Source organism: Alnus glutinosa, chromosome 10 (assembly GCF_958979055.1).
Source record: "Alnus glutinosa chromosome 10, dhAlnGlut1.1, whole genome shotgun sequence".
NCBI lineage: Eukaryota > Viridiplantae > Streptophyta > Magnoliopsida > Fagales > Betulaceae > Alnus > Alnus glutinosa.
In genome coordinates this window covers 16,747,674-16,771,798 of record NC_084895.1, presented here as the reverse complement: position 1 = coordinate 16,771,798, position 24,125 = coordinate 16,747,674, and the positions used below count along the sequence as shown (strand labels likewise).

Genomic DNA, 24,125 nt, shown 5'->3' with positions numbered 1-24,125 from the left:
ATCACACACTCTCCCTCACCGGAAAACCAAGAACAAAATAGAAAAATATTTTGTCTCGCTCTCTCCGCCAATGTGAAAACCATAGGTTCAATACCAACACTACTCGTATCCATGGCGACGACGTCGTATTCGGGAATTGGACGGTACAAGCTCCTTCCCTTATCTCTGTCTTCTTCTCTACGTGCTTGTCCGTGCCCTCCCTCACCGTCAGAAGCCCCAATTCCGGCTCGGCCTGGCTTGAGAGTCTGCAACCTTAGTTTGGTACACAGACCTGTGCTTCGGCTACGCCCAAACGGCGTCTCGTCTCACCGGCGCGTCATAAACGCCGTGGCCCGAGCTGAGCCGGACCGGCTAGGCGAGGAAAGTGCCAAACAGGTATTTCAAAATTTTGAAATTGGAATGTTTTTTAATTTAATTTATTCTGTTTGTGAGTGTGTGTGAGTTAGTGGGTGTGTGAATTTTGGTGGATTTAAGTTAAAAGTGTGTAATGTTCTAAGAAAATTACTTATACAAAAAGTTGAGAAAAGAATGCATGATAAGAAATTTAGACAGATTTGTAGGTATTCAGAAGGAAGAAAAATATGGGATTTCATAGAATGTTGTTTTTTTGATGAATAATAATAATTTTATTAAAAAACGTAAATTCCTCTTACACGAAGAGTATACAAGAACCAATTCATGAAATCCCATATTTACGTTTATAGTAAATGTTCATGGTTTATAGTAAATTTTGGAATATAGTAAGTTCTGGTTTTGTGACATGGATGAAAAGATTGTGGTGTGGAATTTTGAAGAAAATTTGGAAGTATTGTTACCATGGGTTGATGTGGAAAAGTTTGGAAGATTGGTGGGTTGGTGAATAATGTTGGAAATGTGGCTTAATTGAGTTGGGTTTATTTATTTTTTACTTTTTGAAATAATTATGTGATTTGTGAGCATACATGGGTGATTGAGTGGAATTGCTGAAACGTGTATGTTGTAGGAAGTCGACAAAGGGAAAACATTACCGGCAAAAGAGGATTCAGCCTCGGAGCATCAACAGAAATCTAGTCAGCTAAAGAAAAGAATTGTCTTTGGACTTGGCATTGGAATAACTGTTGGCGGTGTGGTATTGGCTGGAGGATGGGTTTTCACGGTGGCCTTGGCCGCTGCTGTTTTTGTAGGTTCACGTGAGTATTTTGAGTTGGTTAGGAGTCGTGGAATAACTGCAGGAATGACACCTCCTCCTCGATATTTGTCGCGAGTTTGCTCTGTTATTTGTGCTGTCATGCCCATACTTACCTTGTAAGTTATGCTAATGTGTCTACATTTTTGTTTAACTTATTTGAGATTTGTCAATCCAAAATTCTCTGATGATATCTTTTTGTCACTTTTTTAATTTTTTGATTCTGTATTTTGCCTTTTCTGAATTTTTATGATGCAAATTTAATAATCATAAGTAGAAATAGTAGTATTAATAATCAAATGCCATTTTTTGTTCAAATTCCATCTGTAATTATTATTATTATTATTTTTTTTTTTTGTGTTTTAGTTTTAGTTTTTGTTATTTATTTATTTATTTATTTTTTTTTTTTATGCAAATGCTTGTAGCATGTTCATCTTAAGATTATTTCCTGAACTGCGTAGCGATTACTATCTTTTGAAATGGTTTTTCTCTTTGGTATATAAAGCTAGAGTTCATGCCTGAGATACTTTTGTGTCATATGCTGTTGTGTTATAGTGTTTGTAATTGTAAGCTACACATGCAAGCTTTAAAAGCAGGAACAACAAGACTTGGTTACGGAAAATGTGCTGACTGAAAATTTGATGGATTTTAGTCTAAAGCTAATGCGCCTGTTGTCCAATTTCAAGTGGAGAGTAAGATCGGGTGCAGGGGTTCACTTTCAGGCTCAGGTGCGGCAGCGGGTTCGGGCCTCCCTTTTGCTCAGCCCGTTAGTTCTCTGGTAGCTTTGCCGCTACCTCTTGTGATCGATGCTGATTGTCCTAGTGGATATCAGAAGGGGAGTCAAGGTGTTTTGAAGGGCGTAGCTTTAGAGACCATTGTTACTTATCAAAAAAAAAGCTTTAGAGACCATTGTCAACAGTTCCCTGTCAAGGGCGTAACCCTCTGTTTTCCAGCTATTGACACTACCTCTCATCGGAGCTTCAGTTTTAAGTTCAGACCGTGTTGACAATGACCCATGTGTTGGAGTCTTGGATTTTTGTTTGCAGGTTGATGGACCCTTGGATTTGGGTACACCTTCAAGCAAGCCATTGTATGCGGCAATTGTTCCTCTTTTCGACGTTGCAGATTTTGCAGGCGTTCCTAAGACCCTGGAGTGGTTGTTAGAAGTTAGAGATGGGACGAGAGTTTTGATTATGGGATTAAATCTTGGGGCCCTTTTTTTCATCATGGGAAAGAGATTGGGGGATGACAGTAGCGTGGAATAGGAGCAAGAGGTTGTGCGAGCATCCTTGTCGGTGTGAAGTGATGCTGGGACAAGCCTGAACAACTACTAGGGATGTGGTGCCTTCTTTTATGGAATTTGTTCTATATTATGAGGAAGATCCTAGGGACAATGAACCATTGAATGTCCATCTCCTTGTTGTAATTGAAGAGCTTGTTGTGCATGCTTCAGATTCTTTTGATTGGGTGGTTCAGAAAGTTAAGAGTTTCCGCAATTTTGTGGGGTTGTCCTGTGAAGGGTTTGAGGATGAGTTGATGGCTTTGTCCACTACTATTGAAGCGAGTTGAAACCAGGACGGTCCGGCTACTACCTTTAGTTTTGTTTCTAAGTCAGTGAATAGAAGGCACCATGAATTAAATAGCTTAGCTTGCTCTATCAATTATGATCTTTAGGGAAGTCATTCTAGCAGAGGCAAAGGCAAGGGGAGGGGGTTCTACTGTTTCTTTATGAAGCCTAAGATTTTGTCTTGAAATATATGTGAGAGGGTTAAATGAGAGGGATAAGAGGTTGGGAGTCAGGAATCCTTTTAGAGAATGGAAGGGTGACCTTCTTTGTTTGAAGGAAACTAAATTGGAGCTTGTCTCTATGGCTATTGTGCGCAGTTTATGAGGCTACCAACATATGGATTAGTCTTATTTGGGTTTGAGAAGGGCTTCTGGAGGGATCTTTTGTTAATGTGGGATACGAGGGTGGTGGAAAAAATTAATGTGTTTGGGGGGGGGGGGGGGGGGGGGGGGGGGTTCTTTTGCTTTCTTTTGCTTGCTCCTTAAGAAATGTCAACGACAATTTTGAGTGGGCCTTCACGGGTGTTTATGGTTCTAATGTCGACAGTGTCATAAGAGGGCTTTGGGATAAATTGGCTAGGTTGATTAGTTGGTGGAATTTACAGTGGTGTATTAGGGGTGATTTCAATATCACACGCTACTCGAGTGAGAGATTAAGGAACATCTGCTCTTCCCTAGCTATGTTGGAGTTCTCGCAATTCATTTTTTAACAGAATCTTATGGATATCCCTCTAGTAGGCGGAAAATTTGCGTGGTCTAATAACTGTGATCCTCTGTTGTGGTCAAGAATTGATAGGCTTCTTCTCTCTCTTGACTAGGAAGCCCAATTTTCACGTGTTTCTAAGAGGAGGCTCCCTGTATTTTTATCAGATCACTTTCCCTTATTACTTGATTGTGGTGATGTTGTTAGGAGTAGAAGGTATTTTAAGTTTGAGAATATGTGGTTAAATTAGAGGGATTTGTGGAAAAAGGTGAAACAATGGTGGATGTCTAGTTTTCAAGGCTCCCCTAGTTATAACCTGACATATAAATTGAAAACTTTGAAAATTGACTTGAGAAAAAGGAATGAGGTGTCTGGCACTGTTGAGAAGTAGAAAAAAGGTTCTTCGGGATGGACTTTGAGATCTTGATGTTATTGCAGAAGGAAGATCCTTAGCTGATCATAAAAAGTTAAGAAAGGCTGAAATTACTAGTGACCTAGAGAGGACTATTCTTTTGGAAGAAGTGAGTTGGAGAAAACAATTGAGGGCACTTTGGGTGAGAGAGGAAGACAAGAAAATAAAATCCTCCACCATGTCGTTAATTCAAACAAAAGGAACAACATTGTTGAATCATTTGTTGTTAATGGCTCGGTTTCTTCAGATACTGCAAGAGTTAAAGAGCATATTTTGCAGTTTTACACTTATCTTTATTCAGTGTAATTCAATTGGTGACCTAAATTGGATGGTTTTCCTTTTAATTCTATTGGTGTTGAGGAGGCTACTTGGATGGAAAGTTTTTGAGGAGAGTGAGGTCTGTGAGATAGTGAAAGCTCTGAATGGTGACAAGGCCCCGAGTCCTGATGGTTTTACTTTGGCCTTCATTTAGTCTTGTTGGGAGGTTCTTAAAGAAGATTTCATGAATGTTTTTCATGAGTTTCATGCTCAAGGTAAGTTTGAAAGAAGCCTCAATGCTACTTTTATTGCCCTTATTCCTAAGAACGCTAGGGTAGTGGATCTTAAGGATTTTCGTCCTATTAGTCTTGTGGGTGGCATTTATAAAATTATCTCTAAATTCCTAGCAAATAGGCTAAAGACGGTGTTGGAGAAAGTTATTTCCAGGTCTCAGAATGCTGTCATCAGGGTGAGAGAGATTTTAGACTCAGTCCTTATTGCGAATGAATGCTTGGATAGTAGAATCAGATTAGAGGATGTTTGAGGATTTACATCATTTCCGTCAAATTCAGAGCATTTACGTCATTTCCGTTGTCTCTTCTTATGCTTTGAAGTTGTCTCGGGGTAAAAAATAAACTTGGCTAAATTAGAGTTAGTCCTTGTTGGCATCGTGGAAGTGTTTGAGGCTTGACTCGTATCTTTGGTTGTAGGGTGTCCTTTATGCTCATGAAGTACCTAGGTCTTCCAGTGGGGCTTCGTTTAAGGCAAAATCAATCTTGTATGGTATTATTGAACAGATGGAATGTTATTTGGCTGCTTGGAAGTGGCTTTATTTGTCTAAGGGTGGTAGGATCACTTTGATTAAAAGCATTCCTTTAGATTTGCATACTTATTATTTGTCCCTTTTCCTCATCCCTGTTGGCGTTGCTAACTGTATTGAAAAACTTTAGTGAGACTTTTTTTATGGGGCGGAGACGGTGATGAGTTTAAATTGCATATAATCAGTTGGCCTAAGATTTGTACTCCAATTTCTTTAGGCGGTTTGGGAGCTCGAAGCATGCTTATGTTAAACTGAACTCTCGTGGGGAAGTGGTTATGGCGTTATGCCATAGAGAGGGAGGCCTTGTGGAAATTGGTGGTGGAAGTTAAAAAGAACAGCATCTAGAGAGGATGGTGTTCAAATGCGGTTTTTGGTCCTTTGAGGTTGGGGTGTGGAAAAACATTAGGAGGGGATGGGGGGATTTTTCTAGATTTGTTAGATTTGAGGTGGAAGATGGGTCTTCTAAATAAGGTTTTAGCATGATGTGTGGTGTGAGATAAAAACTTGAGGGCAACTTTCTTGGTGTTGTTTGGTATTGCTCATTGTAAGGACTCTTCGGTGGCAGATCATATGCAATTTTCTAATGACACTTTACAGTGGAATATCACTTTTATCAAATCATTGCATGATTGGAAGGTGGAGTTGGTCACTTCATTCTTTAACCTTTTGTACTCTCTAATGTTGAGATGAGGGGGTGAGAATAAAATTTGTTGGATCCCTTCCAAAAGGCGGACGTTCAAGGTAAGATTGTTTTATCGTGTGCTTAGCCCCCTTGTTGACTCTCCCCTCCTTTGGAGGAGCATCTGGAGAAATAAGGCTCCTTCGAGAGTGACGTTCTTTGCGCGGACAGCAGGTTAGAGATGATTTTAACTTTGGATAATCTGAGAAAGAGGACGTCATAGTGATGGATTGATGTTGCATGTGTAAGAAGAGCGGGGAATCCATTGATCATCTTCTGCTCTACTATGAAGTGGCTAGAGATTTGTGGGTATCGATTTTCTGTTTTTTGGGATGGATTGGGTCATGCCCCAACTTGCGGCGGAGCTGTTGGCTCGTTGGAGAGGTCAATTTAGTAGCCATTGCAATATAAAAGTGTGGAGTATGGTTCCTCTTGTGCTTAATGTGGTGTATTTAGAGAGAACACAATGCTCAAAACTTTAAAGATTGTGAGATAAAGGTGATAGAGCTAAAAGCTATTATGTTCAAATCTTTTTATGTTTGGATGGCTTCTCATAACGGTTCCGCTTTTCTAATTTTTTAGAATTTGTATTCTTCTTCTTCTTCTTCTCTCTAGTTGGGCCTCTCTTGAATACCCTCCATGTTTTTGGATTGCGCCCCTTTGCGATTTATATAATAAGGTTGGTTTACTTATAAAAGAAAGTGCGTTCTTCTGGTTTGGAATGGTGATGGATATATATTTCTGATGAGTGTTTCTCATATCTGGCCAGGTACTTCGGTCATATTGATGTTTCAGTGACATTCGCTGCCTTTGTTGTTGCTATGGCATTGCTTTTACAGAGAGAAAATCCTCGTTTTGCACAACTGAGTAGTGCCATGTTTGGGTTGTTTTATTGTGGCTATCTTCCTTGTTTCTGGGTGAAACTTCGATGCGGCTTAGCAGCTCCAGCCTTAAACACTAGTAAGAGGCTGAGAATTTATGCTTCTTTGGTAGTAAATTTAGTTTTTAAGGAGATTTTTTTAAAATTTGACACTTACCTTTTCTGCTGTATTAATCAGTAACTATGCATATTTGTGAAAGAGAGTAGTTTCATTCTACTTGTTCGTTTATATGGGTCCTTACTGTATGCTACTCTTCCAAAAGATTAAAAGATGAATAGGATAGTAGTAGAGAATGTGTTGCCTGTTACAAGACACAATTTTCCTTCCTTTCTCTTTTGTTCTCTCTCTTGTTCATGCTTCAAACACCTATCCTCTTTCTCTTTCTATACTATTCTTCTTTTTAGTTTCTGGGTCTGTTCACTAGTTTACTTCTTTTTATATACGGCTGCATAAAGAGAATTTAAGCACACCCTCTTCTCAGTCCCTCTGTCTACTTTGCTCTTTCTATTTTGTGGATCTTCTCTATTTGGCTACTTCTTAATAGACCAGGGAGAAAAGTAGAGAGGGAAGTAAGATCGGTGAATCAAAAAAATAAAGAAAAAGGGAAAAATATAAAAATGCTCCCTCAACTAACAACCGATTTTAAAATAGCCCTATGAATTTTCAAGTGTGCTAAAGTGACCCATCAAACTACCAAGGTGTGCCAAAAAGATCAATTTTTTTCCGATAATACCCTTATTCTCTTAAAAACTAACATAAAAAATTAATTTAAAAAACTAATTTTTAAACAAAAAAAAAAAAAAACCCAAGGGGGTGGATTAATACCATTTTTTTCCCCCCGAATAAATGCAAAATCAGTCCCTTTAATTGGCTTAAATTAAAAATCGCTCTTTATAGTATAAAAATAATTTAGAGGTAATCAGGGTAGGCTATGATTGCTCGCCAGAAGACAAAAGGCAAGAGGGAGCTCTTGAATTTGAAGAGCTCCATCAATTATGGCGATGCTAGCACTTCCTCCAAGCGTTGGAAAGGAAAAGCTCTCATGTTGTAGGGGGTTTTAGTTTGGGGGCTTTCGGGGCAGGTTTGGGTGCTTGGTAGGGGTTGTTATTGTATTTGGGGAGCTTATGTTTCTTGGGTGTTTGTTAGGGGCTTACCTTTTTTGTGGGTTCTTTTGGGTTTCTTGTGGTTTTGGGGTGCTTATTTTGCTTCTTGGGTGTTTGTTGGGGGATTATCTTTGTTTATTTGGGTTTTTGGGGCTTTCCTTTGTTTTTGTGGGCTAGTTGGGTTGTTCCTCTGTATACTTCCTGTGTACTTAGGGCGCTTTACGTTTTTTTTAATAAAATCTTCTTACTTATAAAAAAAAAATAAAAATAACAATTTATTCCTTGTATTCAAAACGCTTGACAGATTCTGTTAGTGTCAATATCAGTACCAATAAAATGATGTGTCACTCTTAGTAAAGGAAAGGAAAAAAAATGCAAAATAGGTTTCTGTTGTTTACCTGATTTATAATTAACTCTTTATGGTATCAAAATGAACTCAATGGTTCCTGTGGTATGAAAAAAATACAAATCACTTCTTTCAGTCAAATTCCATTAAAACACTTGACGGATTCTGTTAGTGTGCCACGTCAGCACCAATAAATGACAACACGTGTCATTATTAATAAAAAATAATATATATATATATATATATATAAACTAAAAAGTTAAAGAAATTAAAAACTTGAAAAATTAAGATTTTTTAATTTTCTTTTTTTTTTTTAAAAAAAAAAAAAAAGAAAAAGAAAAAAACCAAAGGGTGACTGAGGGTGAGCCGGCACAACCCCTAGGGTAGCTCGCTAGCCACACCAGGTGGGTGGTGACCTTCGAGCCACCCCAATGGTGGCTCTAGGATGGCCCGAAGGCCACCCCAAAGGAAGTCAGGGGTGGTGCGCACCACCCTAGAGCGCCACTAGACAATGGGAGTGCCCAAGCGCCACCCCCGGCTTCCTCTGGAGATCCACCACTGCGAGCCAACCCCCACTTCGTGTGACTTGCAAGCCACCCTAGAGGTGGCTAGGGGTGGCTCGCAGGCCACCCCCAGCCAAGGGTGGTTGCGAAGCCACCCCTTGGTTCTTTCTTCTTCTTCTTCTTCTTCTTTTTTAAAAAAAGAATTTAATTTTTAAAGTTTTTAATTTCTTTTAACTTTTTAGATTTTTTTTTTTTTGTTTAAAGAAATAGTTTTTTTATTAATTTTGTTATTTTATTTTTTAAGAGAATAAGGGTGTTATCGGAAAAATTGGCCTTTTTGGCACACCTTGGTATTTGATTGGTCACTTTAGCATACCTGGAAATTGATGGGGCTATTTTAAAATCGGCTGTTAGTTGAGGGGACTTTGTTATATTTTTACCAAAGAAAAGAGGAGACCCTGAGATGCCTTGCTGATCTTGTCGGATGAGGCCTTTCCCATTTTTTCAGATTTCTCCTTTACTTGTGAATCATTGAAGAAGCTTATTGTAGGATGCTCATGACGATTATATTAGTTTATACTTTTTCCTTTTAGTTTAGGGAAAAGAATCACATCTCTCGAAGATCCTAACTTGCTTGTAGATTAGGCATGTAAAACTACATTTTTTTTTTGGGCACCTTTTATCCTCTTCTCTGTTTGGTATCCGTTGGATCAACTCACCCTTATCCTCCTAAAATTGTTGCTTAATGGTTTCTTCTAAACCTATTTGTGGAGCATACGCGCTAACTATGTTAACGGCCTATTCACCTGAAATTTCTATTAACTAAATTCTATCTCCTACCCTCCGAACTTCGATGACTCCCTTTTTAAGACTTCTATGTACAATCATCTCTACCCCATTTCTATTCTTATTCTCCCAGTATAGCACAATCACTTGAAAACACTTTTTCGATTTCTCTAGATTTATTTACCCACTTAGTCTCTTAAAAGCAAACCATGTTTATCCTCCCCCGAAATGCCCTAGGTAATCCTCGTGCTCTTCTCACTGCAGCCGGGGTCCAATGCATGAGTCACTTTTAGGAGATGCACCAATTCATATTTGTAAATGATCCATCCATATAAAATTACAGTTTTATATGTTCAACACACCACAATGATCCTCATTTCTCAAGGCTTGAGACTTGCTTTAAGCCGAATTTTAGAGCATTAAGCACTAACACATGCAGAGTTGTGATGCACTAGTATCTGGGAAAAATCAGAAAAGAAAATCCATCCATTTTTCATTCTCATGCTTTTAAAATTTTGATGTGTATATTCAATTCCTTTTTTCCCTTGTTAAATGAAAGATCCACTATTGACCTTTTTCTTTACCTCCTTTGTGCACCTAATTCTCCCTGTATATGTGTGGCCTTGCTGGTTATTTTTTCAAGCTGTGTTTCCTGATAAGTTTGTCTTTGGCAGGAATAGGAGCAACGTGGCCCATTCTTCTTGGTGGTCAAGCTCATTGGACGGTTGGTCTTGTGGCAACCTTGGTTTCTATCAGCAGCATAATTGCTGCCGATACATATGCTTTTCTTGGTGGCAAGGTATTTTTATGACAAATATGATTATTGCATGTCTTTTTTTAAGTATGATTATTACATTTTGTGATTCTTATTGCTCTTATCCTCGAGGTTTGACTATGCTAGATTTTGAAGATTGTTGTCTAATGGACATGAAATTGCCATGTCACTGACTTTTATATGGGATGTGGTGGACTCCGCTAACAGAATGTCATAGAGTGCCTCCTGAATCAAACAGTTACTACTACGATTATAAGTTCCTTAGTGTTAAAGCACAAGGACTCTTGGATAAGAGTTCGAGTGTTGAAGGTCTCTTAGCTTCAACCGAAGATAAGAGTTTTAGATAACCTTGAGTTTGAATTGTAATTGGTTAGACTTAGATCAGAATAGGTTTAGATCAAACCTATCTCTAACCGTGTATATCTATTTAGATTAGAATAGTCCTAGTTCAAATCAATCTCTACCAATGTATATCTCATCCTAACCGTGTATATCATATAGCTAGAGTTAATCTCTATAGAGGTAGTAGCTGAATCAAACTCTTGTAACCGATTGCTATATATACAAGTGCAATCAACCTGATACAGCAAGGTTGAAAACATTATTCAAAGAGAAATCTTTTATGGTATTAGAGCAACAAAAAATCTAATCGTCTGCTCATCTTTCCTGTTTCCTTCTTTTTCTTCTCAATGGCCGAATCTACTATTACCACCGATTCCAGCTCCACCACCCAATCTTCTCCGTTCAATATCCCACATACGAACCACACTCCTATCAAACTGACCAAGGACAATTACATGGCCTAGCAGTTTCAACTCCTTGCATATCTTCGAGGACAAGATGTGTATGGATTCATTGATGGCACGGTTCTTCATCCTATTCAACTGATAGTGAATCCTGTCACTACCCTTGGAGCTCCCGTGATGATTGCCAACCCGGAATATCTCTCCTGGTATCAACTAGATCAGCTCATCATCAGCGTTCTGGTCTCCACCCTGTCTGACTCCTATGTCTCCCATGCCGTGGGTTGCAACACATCTCGTGCACTATGGGAATCATTGGAGAAAATGTTTGTTTCCCAAGCTCATGCCCAGATTATGCAAGTTCACTTCCAACTTGCTACCTTAAAGAAAGGTAATTCCTCCATAACCGACTATTTCCACAAGCTGAAAACTCTCAGCGACACACTTGTTGCATGTTGCCAACCTCTCAACGACTTTGAATTCGTCTCCTTCCTGTTAGCTGGACTTGGATCGGAGTTTGATCCCATCTCCCGAGATGATATCTATGGTCTGCTCGTCGCCCATGAGATGTGCCTCAAGCAGCAACTGGCCAACACAAATATCTCCAATGCCACTGCCCATGTCACTACCAGAAACTCTGGCAATTCTGGCTAGCGTGATCGCAGCTTCAATACTGTCTGTGGCCGTGGTTTCTCAAATGGACGTGGCTATCGCGCCTCCTTTCCTGGCGGATGTGGTCAATTTTCTGGTCGTTGTGGTCGTGGCCATGCAAGATCCTCTCAATCTCTCTGTCAGATATGCAACAAACTGGGCCACTATGCTACCACTTGCTATCAACAGTTTGATCAGACTTCTCAGAATGACGCTCAGTCCCTCTGTAGGCCTTCTACTCTTCTCCTAGCCTGCCAAAAGATGACAGCTGGTATCCTAATTCCGGAGCTACTCACCATCTCACTCATGACCTAAACAACCTCACGTTGTCCTCTGATGCTTACACGGGTTTTGACCAAATCCGGGTGGGAAATGGTAAAGGTTTGTCTATCCATAATATTGGCTCTGCTACTTTGTCTTCTCCACTTCGTTCTTTTCTTCTTAAACAATTGCTGCATGTCCCTTTTGTCTGCAAAAGTCTTTTGTTTGTCCGTCAATTTGCTCATGATAACAATGTATATTTTGAGTTTCACTCTTCCTTTTTTGTCATCAAGGACTGTCGAACCAGGTCAATCCTTCACCGAGGTCCACTTAAGAACGGCCTTTATCAGCTACTGCCTTCTCCCACTTCTTCTCCATCTCCATACTCTCTTGTTGGTAAAAGGACTTCCGCTGATCAATGGCACAAACGCTTGGGTCACCCTGCTCTACGCACTGTTAAGCACGTGATTTCCAAGTTTTCCCTTCCTGCCTTTTCCAATAAGCCAAATGCTTCTTGTGTCTCCTGCCAGCAAGCTAAAGCACATCAGTTTCCCTTCTCGGCATCTACTTCAGTTTTTAATCTTCCTTTAGAGTTAATTTTTTCAGATGTATGGAGTCCTTCCCCTATTGTTTCCTCGAATGGGAACAAGTACTATGTTTCCTTTGTTGATGCTTTCAACCGATTTACTTGGCTTTTTTCAATTCAATGCAAATCTAATATCTTTTCTGTTTTTCTCCAATTTCAATCTATGGTTGAACTTCTCTTTAACACTAAAATCAAACAAATTCAAACTGACTGGGGTGGGGAATTTCGTCCTTTAAACACATTCTTCCACAAACATGGCATTCTCTATCGCATTTCGTGTCCTCATACACATCAGCAACAAGGATGTGTTAAGCGTAAACATAGACACATCATTGATACATCCCTCGTCCTTCTTGCTGAAAGTCACGTTCCCAAAACCTTTTGGGATGAAGCTTGCCAAACTTCATGTTATCTCATCAATCGGCTCCTAACACCAGTCCTACAAAATCTTTCTCCTTTCCAAAAGCTTTTTAATCGTAGTCCCGATTACAATTTTTTAAGAATTTTCGGCTGTGTTTGTTTTCCTAATCTCCGTCCATATAATCAACACAAATTTGACTTTCGGTCCAAAGAATGTGTATTCCTAGGGTATAGCCGAAATCATAAAGGCTACAAATGTTTTCATATCCCAACAGCCCGCATGTACATCTCTCGTAATGTTGTGTTCCATGAACAATCCTTCCCTTTTTCTTCTCATTCATCACCATCTATTCCTAATTTGCAGGCTTCATCTACATTATTACCATCCTCCTTAACACTGCCTTCCTACCTTGTCAATTCTCCACCCTCAGCAGTAAGCCCTCCTTCTTCCCCTCCTTTATCTCCTACTGCATCCAATGTTTCATCCGGTTCCTTAGAATCCTCTGCTGTGTCTCATTCCCCTCCTCCTTGCCCTGCTCCCACCCGGTTACATCCAATGGTCACCCGTGCACAGAATCAGATTGTGCAACCAAGGATCTTCACAGATGGCAGAGTTAAATATCCTATCTCTTGGGCTCTACTTGCTGTACATGATGTAGCACTTGCAGAACCTACCTGCTATTCCAATGTTGTCAAAGTACCCGAGTGGAGGCAAGCTATGCAGACAGAGTTTAATGCTCTTCTTCAGAACCAGACTTGGACTCTAGTCCCTCCTCAGCAAGCTACAAATCTTGTAGGCTACAAGTGGGTGTTCAAAGTTAAAAGAAAGGCGGATGGGTCCATCGAAAGGCATAAAGCTCTCCTTGTAGCTAAAGGTTTTCATCAACAAGTTGGTCTAGACTATGGAGAGACTTTCAATCCAGTTGTTAAACCTACAACCATTCGGACAGTGTTATCTTTGGCTTATTCTCGCGGCTAGGATATGGGCCAAATTGACATCCAAAACGCATTTCTACATGGCTACCTAGATGAAGAAGTATATATATCTCAACCACCCGGTTTCTCTCATCCAAGCCTACCAAATCATGTTTGTAAGCTGGAAAAGCCCTCTATGGTTTGAAACAAGCACGAAGGGCCTGGTTTGCACGACTAAGTAACAGGCTTCATGAACTGGGTTTTACTAGTCTAAGGCAGATTCTTCTCTTTTTATTTTACGGACTTCATCATTAACTATGTTTGTTTTAGTCTATGTTGATGATATCATCTTCACTGCCTCTGTTCCAGCAGCTATTTCAGATCTTTTGCAGCAGCTTCGGATGTCATTTGCAGTCAAAGATCTTGGCAAACTGAACTATTTTCTCGATGTGGAAGTCACTCCTCTGAAAACTGGTCTCTTACTCTCCCAAAGACATTACATCCTTGACTTTCTCAAGCGTACAAATATGTTGGAAGCTAAGCTAATCTCATCTCCAATGTCGTCTTCCAGCTCTCTCTCAGCATTTGATGGTGATTCCATGGAAGACCCTTTACTCTATTGAAGCACCGTGGGATCCTTGCAATATGTATCACTCACGCGACCAGACTTGGCTTTTGTAGTAAACCAAGTGTGTCGGTTCATCCACAAGCCCTCCAAACTTCATTGGCAAGCTGTCAAAAGGATACTACAATGCCTAAAGCACACGGTCTCTCATGGCCTCTTACTCACTCAGTCGAATATATCCACACTTGAACCTTTCTCCAATGCGGATTGGGCAGGATGCCCCGATGATCGCAAGTCTACTGGAGGATATTGTGTATTTTTAGGGTTCAAATCTGATTTCCTGGAGTTCTAAGAAACATCCCATGGTGTCCAGATCGAGTACCGAAGCTGAGTATAAGTCGGTTGCCAATGCCACAGCTGAACTGCTATGGATTCAATATCTTTTCCGGGAACTTGGTGTTCAGCTCTCTTCTCCTCCAAAGTTATGGTGTGATAACATTGGAGCCACATACTTGGCAGCCAACCCGGTTTTCCATGCTAGAACGAAACATGTGGAAATAGATTTCCACTTCGTTCGTTATCAGGTTGCTGCCAAGACTCTACAAATTCTGTTCATCCCTAGCAAAGAGCAAATTGCTGATGTTCTCACCAAACCAATTGTTTCCAATTGGTTTCAATGGTTCTGCTCCAAGCTCAACGTGCACCCCAACTCGCTGACCTTGAGGGGGGATGTTAAAGCACAATGACTCTTATCCAAGAGTCCGAGTGTTGAAGGTCTCTTAGCTTTAACCGAAGATAAGAGTTTTAGATAACCTTGAGTTTGAATTGTAATTGGTTAGACTTAGATCATAATAGGTTTAGATCAAACCTATCTCTAACCGTGTATATCTATTTAGATTAGAATAGTCCTAGTTCAAATCAATTCTACCAATGTATATCTCATCCTAACCGTGTATATCATATAGCTAGAGTTAATCTCTATAGAGGTAGTAGCTGAATCAAACTCTTGTAACCGATTGCTATATATACAAGTGCAATCAACCTGATACAGCAAGGTTGAAAAACATTATTCAAAGAGAAATCTTTTACTTAGTGAAATGACCACTTAACAATCAGCCGTGTATATAACAATGTCAATGATGTGTTTTTTGTAACAAAAGTAATGTTAAGATTCCATGCAAACGTGCAGGGGATGTGCTATTTCCACAGCATTTTTAGCTTGCTCTGCTCCCTAAATTTATCGGTCATCCTTTTTGGACAATAATACCCCTCTTCTCCAGCAGAGAGCAAGAAACTTGATAGAATGGCCCATCTGTCTTCTCACACATTGATACCATAAATAAGGAAAGTAAACATCAAATCTTAAAACAGAGGGTTAATCCTCTCTCTCTCTCTCTCTCTCTCTCTCTCTCTCTCTCTCTCTCTCTCTCTCTCTCCCTTAAGGCCACATCTCCTCCTATGGACCTTAACCCAAAAGTCCAAAGGCACCCTTTGTCCATTGCAAACCCATGCATTTATCACTTTTCACCTCCTTCTCATGTGTTCCTTGGTGTGTTTAGGAAGAAAATCGCCGCTTGTACGATATGGGAAGAACTTCTTGGGGAAAGAAAAAAAGAAGGATAGTGGGGTGGAATGGATTTTAAAACAACTATGATGAAGAGTAAGGAGAATGGAAAATGTGATGTAATAAAAAATAATGAGAACTAATCATTTGAATCTCTGTATTGGAAGATTTAGGATGTCAAGCCATCAAGGCTTAAAGGTAAATTTGAGGTGGGATAATCTCAAGGAGAGGGTTGTTCTGAACAAAGTTATAAACAATTTCCACAAATCTAAAAGTAAGCTATAAATGATTACTTGCAACAATCATACGGTGTGGAACCCACATGCATAATTGATTTGTTTCTTAAATGAGTTTGGGATCTCTCTTTTGTTGATTAGGAATTGTAGAGGCCATAGGTTCTCCAATGCCTTGTACTTGTAGAGGAGTGGGTTCCTTAAAAAGTTGCTTATGAAGAGAGAAAAGTTTATGCTTGTCTTAGGAGAGAGAAATGCTTTAGAGAGATGCAGAACAATCAGTAGAAACTGAGAAGAAGATTGAAGGGAAGAGAGAAAAGTGGGAAAGAGGGAGAAGAAGCAAAGAAACAGGGAAGAAGAAGAAAACAGCCGTCAAAAAATTATTCATCAAAAGTGTGACAACAATACAAAAATATGTTTAAATAGGCTAGGGAACTAAACCCTAGTCACGCTTGGGCTGACAGCCCACTAAAGAAATAAAATAAAGCTCCAACTAAAATAACATAAAGCCCGAAGTCTGGTAAATATTAAAATGACAATAAAAATAAAATGCAGAATAATAAACATGACAATACATTCCAGCTCTCATTCACCCAGCCATAAAGTCAATGACTGAGCCGTCCTCCGATGTCATCATCCATAATCAGTGGCCTGTAATTGGTGTCTGCACCAAAGAGATAGAGAGATGAGTGAAGGATTTTTGTTGTTCAATTTATTTAGGTTTGCCTCTGTTGGATAACACCCTTACTAAAGAATTGTTTTCTTATTTTTTCTCTGGTGGTGTTCTAGGGCTTGTTTGCCAAGCACCAGAACAGAACAGAGTAATGCTGTTAGTGTTCACGTACTTTTTTTTTTTTTTTTTTTTTTTTTTTTTATCTTTTTTATATTTTCCACTACCAATCAACATCAAAACATTCTCACTTTTTTCACTTTTTATATCACATCAATAATTTTTTATTACTATTCAAATAAAAAAAATTCACTACAATACAAAACTTTTTCACTTTTTTATACAAATTCTTTTTATTTTATATCATATCATCACTTTTTATTAATTCCAAAACTAATAACTCACTACTCTGTTCTGTTCTGTTCTGTACATGTCTTTGCCAAACAAGCCCCTAATTTAGTAGTGATCAATAAAAATGACTCATGAACTAGGGTGTGGGAGAAGCTAAATTTGTTGGAAATATCACCTTCCAATGTATATGCCGAGGCTTAATCACTTATTCTGCCATTTAACCTTGTAGAATCTGGTTACTTTTCATTCTCAGGAGACCCCTTCATGAAGGTAGATGTTTTCTTCTTCTTCTTCTTCTTCTTCTTCTTTCTTTCTTTCTTTCTTTCTTTCTTTTTTTTTTTTTTTTTTTTTTTTCCCATAAAGAAAACAATGATAAGGCATAGTATGTTCTTGGAAGGGTATTGGTAACAAATCAGTTCGTAATTCACTTCAAAGTTTTGAAGAGAAAAATTATTATGACGGAAACTCAAGATTCACATGATGTAGGGTTGTGTGCCTTGGTGGGTTTTGTGGGTTGTATCTCGGGTCCTTGGGTTTATTTCCTTTTGTTTTTGTTTGGGTTCGTTTGTGGGTTCTTTTTGGGTGTCATTTTTCGGCTTCTAGGGTTTAGGTTTTGTGAATGTTGTTGGGTTTTTGCGGGTTAGCTTTGGATGCTCCTGTGTATTCTACCTGTGTACTTAGGGGTGCCTTACACTTTTTTTAACAAAATTTTGCTTGCTTATCAAAAAAAAGTTCTTAAAAATCATTGAGATTTCCTTGATTTACTAATACAGTTCATTCAAATTGGCAATTTTCTATTGCAGTAGTTTTTGTCTATTGATGTTGAAAACATTGAGTAGTTAATAGGTGACATATTATCTTTCCTTATGTATCAATGCCTCAATGGGCATGCGAAATATTAGTTTTCATTCCTGTGCCTAGGGGGAGAATTTTCTTCCTTTGTTTGTGTTGTGAAAAAGAGGCATGATTGTTTAGGTCACTTGGCTGCTTTACACAAGGACTTTGTTGGCTTTTTGCTGAGAACCGGTCAAATTCAATTTAATGTTTAGTTTTGGTTATTTTATTGTAACGTTCATTTATTATTATCATTGGGACAATGTGCAGAGGACTTCTTTACTACATTATTTTTGTTGGGCCCGTAACCATGGGAGAAGTTGAGATAGTTTGGTACTTAAATGCAGGCATTTGGTAGGACACCACTTACTAGTATCAGTCCAAAGAAGACGTGGGAGGGAACTATCGCAGGCTTGGGTGGTTGTGTAGCTACTTCTGTTGTATTATCGAAGATTTTTGGCTGGCCAACATCTTTGCTAAGGTAGTTAATTTTTCTCTATTGAAATCTATACGTCGTTGGAAAACCTATTTCCTTAATTTATGAAGAAACAGCTTCTCTCTCTCTCTCTCTCTCACACACACACACACACACACACATCAAGGGATAATATTTTGTCTTGACGCTAAAGACCACGAGCACTAGGACAGGTGGAAATGGTATATAAATTAGCTTGTTCTTAAACATTGACATTTATTAAGATACAAACATGACTTTAAGCTGTAATTGTGTTCATAATTTGATTTTACAAACATCTTATGTGACAATTGTATACATTTAAAATCACCAGGTGGGTCTGGTAACAAATTGTCACCCCTATGTGTTTACAGTGACGGAAATACCTGGTGCAATATGCATTGCCTGGAAAAGTCAAAAGTCAATTTAATTAGTTGTGCTTCAAGCTTCTTCCAAGATTGAAATTAGAAAATATTTGTGAAGCTGGCCATATCTTTTGTATGGATTTGGACATAAAGAATAAGATCGAACTGTTCTATCTGTATGTTATACCTTTGCTGGCAGCTGGATCTTCGATGGTACTACTCAAGAGATGTCCTAGGCTAGAAGTTTCATTTGTTAGATTATCTTTCTTTTCGGTTTTATTGTTTTGGGAGTGTTCTCTGGTGTTTGTTTGCACTTTATATACCTTCAACATACAGAGCACAAACAAATGGTGAGTATTTTTCCTTTTGGAGCCACTTATTTTGATTCACTTGTTTGGTAAAGCATGACTAGTCTTCTATCTTGGACAATGTTTCTCTCCTCCCCCGCCCCTGTTTTACTTTCTATTTTATTTTCATTAAGATGAACGTGCATGCTTTATTAATTTATATCATTGTATACATCTTTTTAAAATTTTTGATTTACATTTGACCTATCTTCCTGGTGTGATCAGTCCAATCGCTTTTGGGTTTCTGAATTTCTTCGGATCCATTTTTGGTGATCTTACTGAATCGATGATCAAACGTGATGCGGGTGTCAAGGACTCCGGGTCTCTAATACCTGGACATGGTAATTATCTTGAGCTTATGGCCTTAACCTGTGAGAAGACTTTGAATATGTCTTTTGATACTCTGATGATGAGCAAATTAAATCAGTTATTTCCCTTGAAATAATTTCAACAATAATTTTTGTGTGATTTTCCAACAAAAGTTGGGTAGCTGTTTTATTATCTTATTCATATGCTGTATGCAACTGGTTCCACTGTGTATTATAGTCCTCATGATTATGTTTTCATACTGTTTGAATTAAACCTTTTTTCCCTGCTTTAATATTGTACAAGTGTTTTCCTGCAATTCTCATAGTGCTTGATTCTAGGGTGTCATACTCTTAATCTTTCATGTGCAAATTATCACAAGGGATTGCTCAAGAATAATGCTCAGGGTCAAAAAGAGTTTCAAATTTAAACAGAATTACTTGTTCATATACCATGAGAACTGTAAAAGCTATTACAATTCCTTATGATTGGTCCCCAAGATACCAAGGCATATAAGCTTAAACCTTGATTACTCATTCATATGCCATGAATATCCTAAAAGTTATTATGATGTCTAGTGATTGGTCCCCTAGTTACCAAGGCATAACGTTAAATCTTGATTGAGCCCTATGGTTTAGGCTTTTTCAAATCGCTTTTGAGTTTCCAATTTTATATTTTAGTTCCTTGCTTTTTTTCGCCTTTAAATAGATCCTTCTATCTGATTCTATGTAGATTTTGTCTATTTTTTTTAGGAACACTTATGAATTATGATTATACCCATGGCCATAAAAAAATATAAAATATATATATAAAAAGAGAGAAAAGGGGGTTGCCGTGAGCCACCCCTCTAGGTAGAGGTCATGGATGAGGCATCCACCACCTATTCCCTAGAAGAGGTTGCAACCAACCTCCCAACATAGGGGGTGGCTCACGCCACGACACCCTGTAAAATATGGGATGGCCATGAGCCACGCCCTCTAGGGTGGAGGTTGCAACTTGGGGGGGTTTGCAAATGCCGCAATCTCCACCTTTGAGAGCCATCTCTTTTTCTTTTCTTTTTTTCTTAAAAAAAAAAAGTTTGGCAAGGGTATAATTGTAATATTTTGAGGGTGGGTACATGAAGTGGTCCTGCCTTGGAGGGGTTCCTCGTCATAAAATATATATATATATATATATATTCTAAGGATTTCATTTTTAAAAAAAATAAAATAAAATAAAATTGGCGGCATCTGTACGGAATTGGTCAAGAAGATCTATTTGGTAAGAAGTACAAACACAACTAAAAAGATAAAATTGATAGCTCAAGGAAAGATTTGAAAAAGGCTTAAACCACAAGGACTAATATAGTAATTTCCTACAAAAAAAAAAAGTATCTAGATATAATATGTGCATATTTGCACATATTGGATATGAAACATATTAGTGATAAGAGGACCTGAAAGAGAATGGATTTCATGGCTGAGGGTTTCAAGCTTTGAATAAGTGAATAGCGGTGTTGAACTATTAGAGCACTTCCAGTAGCATTCCCAAACCCTCTTCTCCTCCCTAAATGTAGGGAAAGCCCCCAAAGACTCACCTACAGCTGATTCTCTAAGTGTTCCAGATCTTGGGTAGCCTTGTAGCTTCCCTTATCGCTATTTAATTAAAAAAAAAAAAAACGCTTTCTCTTTCCTCTCTCTTTTTCTAAACACTTTCTCTTCCCCAAGCACGGCACCACCAGATTGCACGGCTTTGATATCTGCCGGCTCTTCAGCTCCATCGTGGCCAGCAATACCTGACAGCACCTACGCCCGCTAGTGTAGAACTTGAAAATGGTTTGCCCCTCCAGCAGCAACGGTGAGTTCAAGCAGACTGAAATTCTGCTCGAAGATCGAGTCCTTGTTGGCAAACTTGGCAGAACTTGAAAATGGTTTGCCCCTCCAGCAGCAACGGCGAGTTCAAGCAGACTGAAATTCTGCTCGAAGATCGAGTCCTTGTTGGCAAACTTGGCAGAACTTGAAAATGGTTTGCCCCTCCAGCAGCAACGGCGAGTTCGAGCAGACTGAAATTCTGCTCGAAGATCGAGTCCTTGTTGGCAAACTTGGCAGCTCATCGGAGCACAAGGTTCTCATTCTTGTGTTTCTTGGTGAAGTAGTTGAAAGAACATGATCAAAAAGGTCCTACACACGATCTCCATAGTGTAGGACTTCGGACCCTGCTTTTGTTTTGGGATCGGTGAGGATGTAACGACCCACTGCCAACGACATAATATTGTTCGTTTTCTGGGGAAGTTCCCAGGAGGTCACCCATCCTGGTACTACTCTTGTCATAGACATCATAGCTTTAAAATACTTTTCTAGGGAAGTTCCCACGAGATAGTAATAAGCATGCTTAACTGCGGAATTCGGATAGGTTCATAGACATCATAGCTTTAAAATGCGTTTTGTCAAGAAGGTTGCGAATATACATAGAAGTATATCATCATTCCCATACCCAGACAATGTGGGACGTCACAAAGGATGAGTGGTTTGGCTGGGATCAGAGTGGGTGAGAGGAAGGGATCAGAGAGAACCAAGGTAGAGAATATCATAATCAATTTCGGTATCAGGGTCGGCGTCTTCCGTGTTGAAGCCTTTAAAGTGAGAATCGGCAAGGACAAGGGAAAGATAAGGGGAAAAAATAAAAATATAAAAGAATAATAATAATTAAAAAAAAAAAAAAAAGGAAATAAATAATATTTAAATGGTATAGGAAAAGATAAATGAAGTTATTGTGGAATGTATTTGAATAAGAAAGCAAAAAGTAGTTTGGTTCTCTAAATTAAGAAAAAATCTAAGGGAAACTAAGAGTGCTCTTACGGCTTTGTGGACAATGAAGTTGTGAAACATTCTTCAGTATCTTTGAGTAATATCTTTCCATTGAGGACCGTGATGTTATCTGTGATGTCTTTGGAAGCAAAGTTTTGATCTCCTATTTTATTTTGGCTTCTACATCTTCTCTGTTTACTCTAGTCAGATTACTAGTTGGATCTGAATATACTGCACATGCGAGATACTACATTTATGGCACAATAAGTGTTTATTACTTGTAGTAGTTATCACCCTAAATATATTTTCAGACATGGCAGATTGGTGCACAATTCTATACTAATCACTTGTTGAAATCAAGCACTAAAAAAGTCCGAGTATGCATTATAGTCAATAATGTATTCAGCAGGGGAATATCAGCAATTAAAGTTTCCTCAGCAGTACATTGGGAATGAATTCAGCAATCCTTAAGGATAAAATTTCAAAAGTAAAGGCTTGATTGCCCTTTCAAATCTAGGGTATGAATACAAGCTGCCACTTCTTTATAGGAATAGTCTGAAACTTAGATAAAAGAAACTATAGAGTAAACTGGGGATTGCAAATTGAATGAGAAAAAATGGTTATTGTAAGTAAATGAGGAATGTGGAGCAGGAATTGATAAACAAGGTATAGGCGTTTGACTGTGATTTTACATGAACCTATTTGTAAAACAGATCATGGTCTATAGCTACTTATAACAGTGAGCATAGTCATTTTTCCCCTCCACCTGGAAAGAAATTAGAGATGATCTTTGTGAGTTATGCCTCCATCAGGTTAGAAATTATTGCTACCTATCTTTAGTAGTATGTCCCTTATAAATTCTGAATGAAAGAATTTAGGAATAATTGTTTGTCTTTCTTGAAATTAATCTGTCAAGTTAATTTCTTTGTTCGGTATTTATTGCCTACATTATGCATCTCCATCGAAAGATACTCTCCAGTTCTGTGACCCATTTTTTGGACCATCTAGTTCTGATTTTGACGTCAGTTAGGTAGTTAATGGAAAGTTCTCCCTTGCACTTGAGGGTGAACACCTGTATTTTGAAACCTTCTGCCATGTGTAATCCTTAAGAGCTTAGCAAAGGTATTTTTATCTGTATTATTTCTGAACTCCAGCATCTATTCGACTGCTCTCTGATTTGTTCATTGTTTGAGATGGTCATGCAGGTGGAGTACTAGACAGAGTGGACAGTTACATATTCACGGGTGCGCTTGCATACTCATTTGTCAAAATCATTCTGCCACTATATGGAGTCTGATACAAATCCGGATCAATGCTAAGTGAAACTACAAGGAACAATCTTAAGAGCTAGGACAAACACAAGCATTTATTCTGAACTTGCACAAGCATGTATGTTTCAAGTGATTAGAGAAGAGGGTTGAGATTAGATTTGCAAATGCACCAGGGTTTCACGATCCTCACCCTAAATGCAAGTTCAAAGCACACTTTATACACTTCTTTTCAAGTACATAAGGTCACTTCATGCTAACGAGAGGCTGTGGACCAGATTGTCAACATATTCATGCCGATCTCTACAATAGTGCCACTGTTGGCTGTGAATATGCTAGCTTTTCTTTTAAGGTCCATTCCTGCGTGTGGGTTTTGATTTTTGAGATGTCTTTTTTGCAACAAAAATGAATGGTTAGAGAACTGATGAAGTTCCTTCTTTCTTTTTTGTGTTGAAATTAGAATGCCTAGTTTAATCATATATTTTTCTTGGGCGTCCGATATTGTTGCTCTTGCTGTAATTCTATGGAGAGCAGGATGATTAGAATTTTAAGATTGTTGTTGCTTTGGTGTAAAATTTTTCATTATGCCCATCAATCTATCTTACTACTTTCAGCGCTGGTATTTGTTTGAAATAACATGATAGGATCCTTCCATTACAAGCTGTGAATTTCTTTTTTGATGCTTCCTTTGTCCGGGATTATCTCTTAATGGTGAGATTAGCATTGAGGACTAGGTAAAACTCAATAAAGAACTATAGAAAACAAAAATAATTAGATACTGAATTTTACTAATGCTCCGTTTGTTTCGACGTAAAATATTTTCTGTCGTAAAATGCTTTTGACGAAATCATTGAAAATAATTAGCATCG

The 24,125-nt window shown here is 38.5% G+C and overlaps 1 protein-coding gene across 1 annotated transcript; it reads left to right on the top strand.

The window, feature by feature from the left end:
* LOC133880348 (phosphatidate cytidylyltransferase 4, chloroplastic) lies at window positions 1-23,874 on the top strand. Its single transcript, XM_062319304.1, has 7 exons — window positions 1-375; window positions 983-1,284; window positions 6,373-6,563; window positions 9,897-10,021; window positions 18,078-18,211; window positions 19,122-19,237; window positions 23,194-23,874. The coding sequence occupies exons 1-7, from the start codon at window positions 112-114 to the stop codon at window positions 23,283-23,285; spliced, it is 1,224 nt and encodes a 407-aa protein (XP_062175288.1). The 5' UTR covers window positions 1-111; the 3' UTR covers window positions 23,286-23,874.
* The last annotated feature ends 251 nt before the right edge of the window (window positions 23,875-24,125 follow it).

Bases quoted from the DNA above. Each gene is read 5' to 3' on its own strand.
- LOC133880348 (XM_062319304.1), top strand. From the start codon at position 112: ATGGCGACGACGTCGTATTCGGGAATTGGACGGTACAAGCTCCTTCCC. The intron at 376-982 runs GTATTTCAAAAT...TGTATGTTGTAG, and splicing joins GCGAGGAAAGTGCCAAACAG to GAAGTCGACAAAGGGAAAAC. The intron at 19,238-23,193 runs GTAATTATCTTG...ATGGTCATGCAG, and splicing joins GTCTCTAATACCTGGACATG to GTGGAGTACTAGACAGAGTG.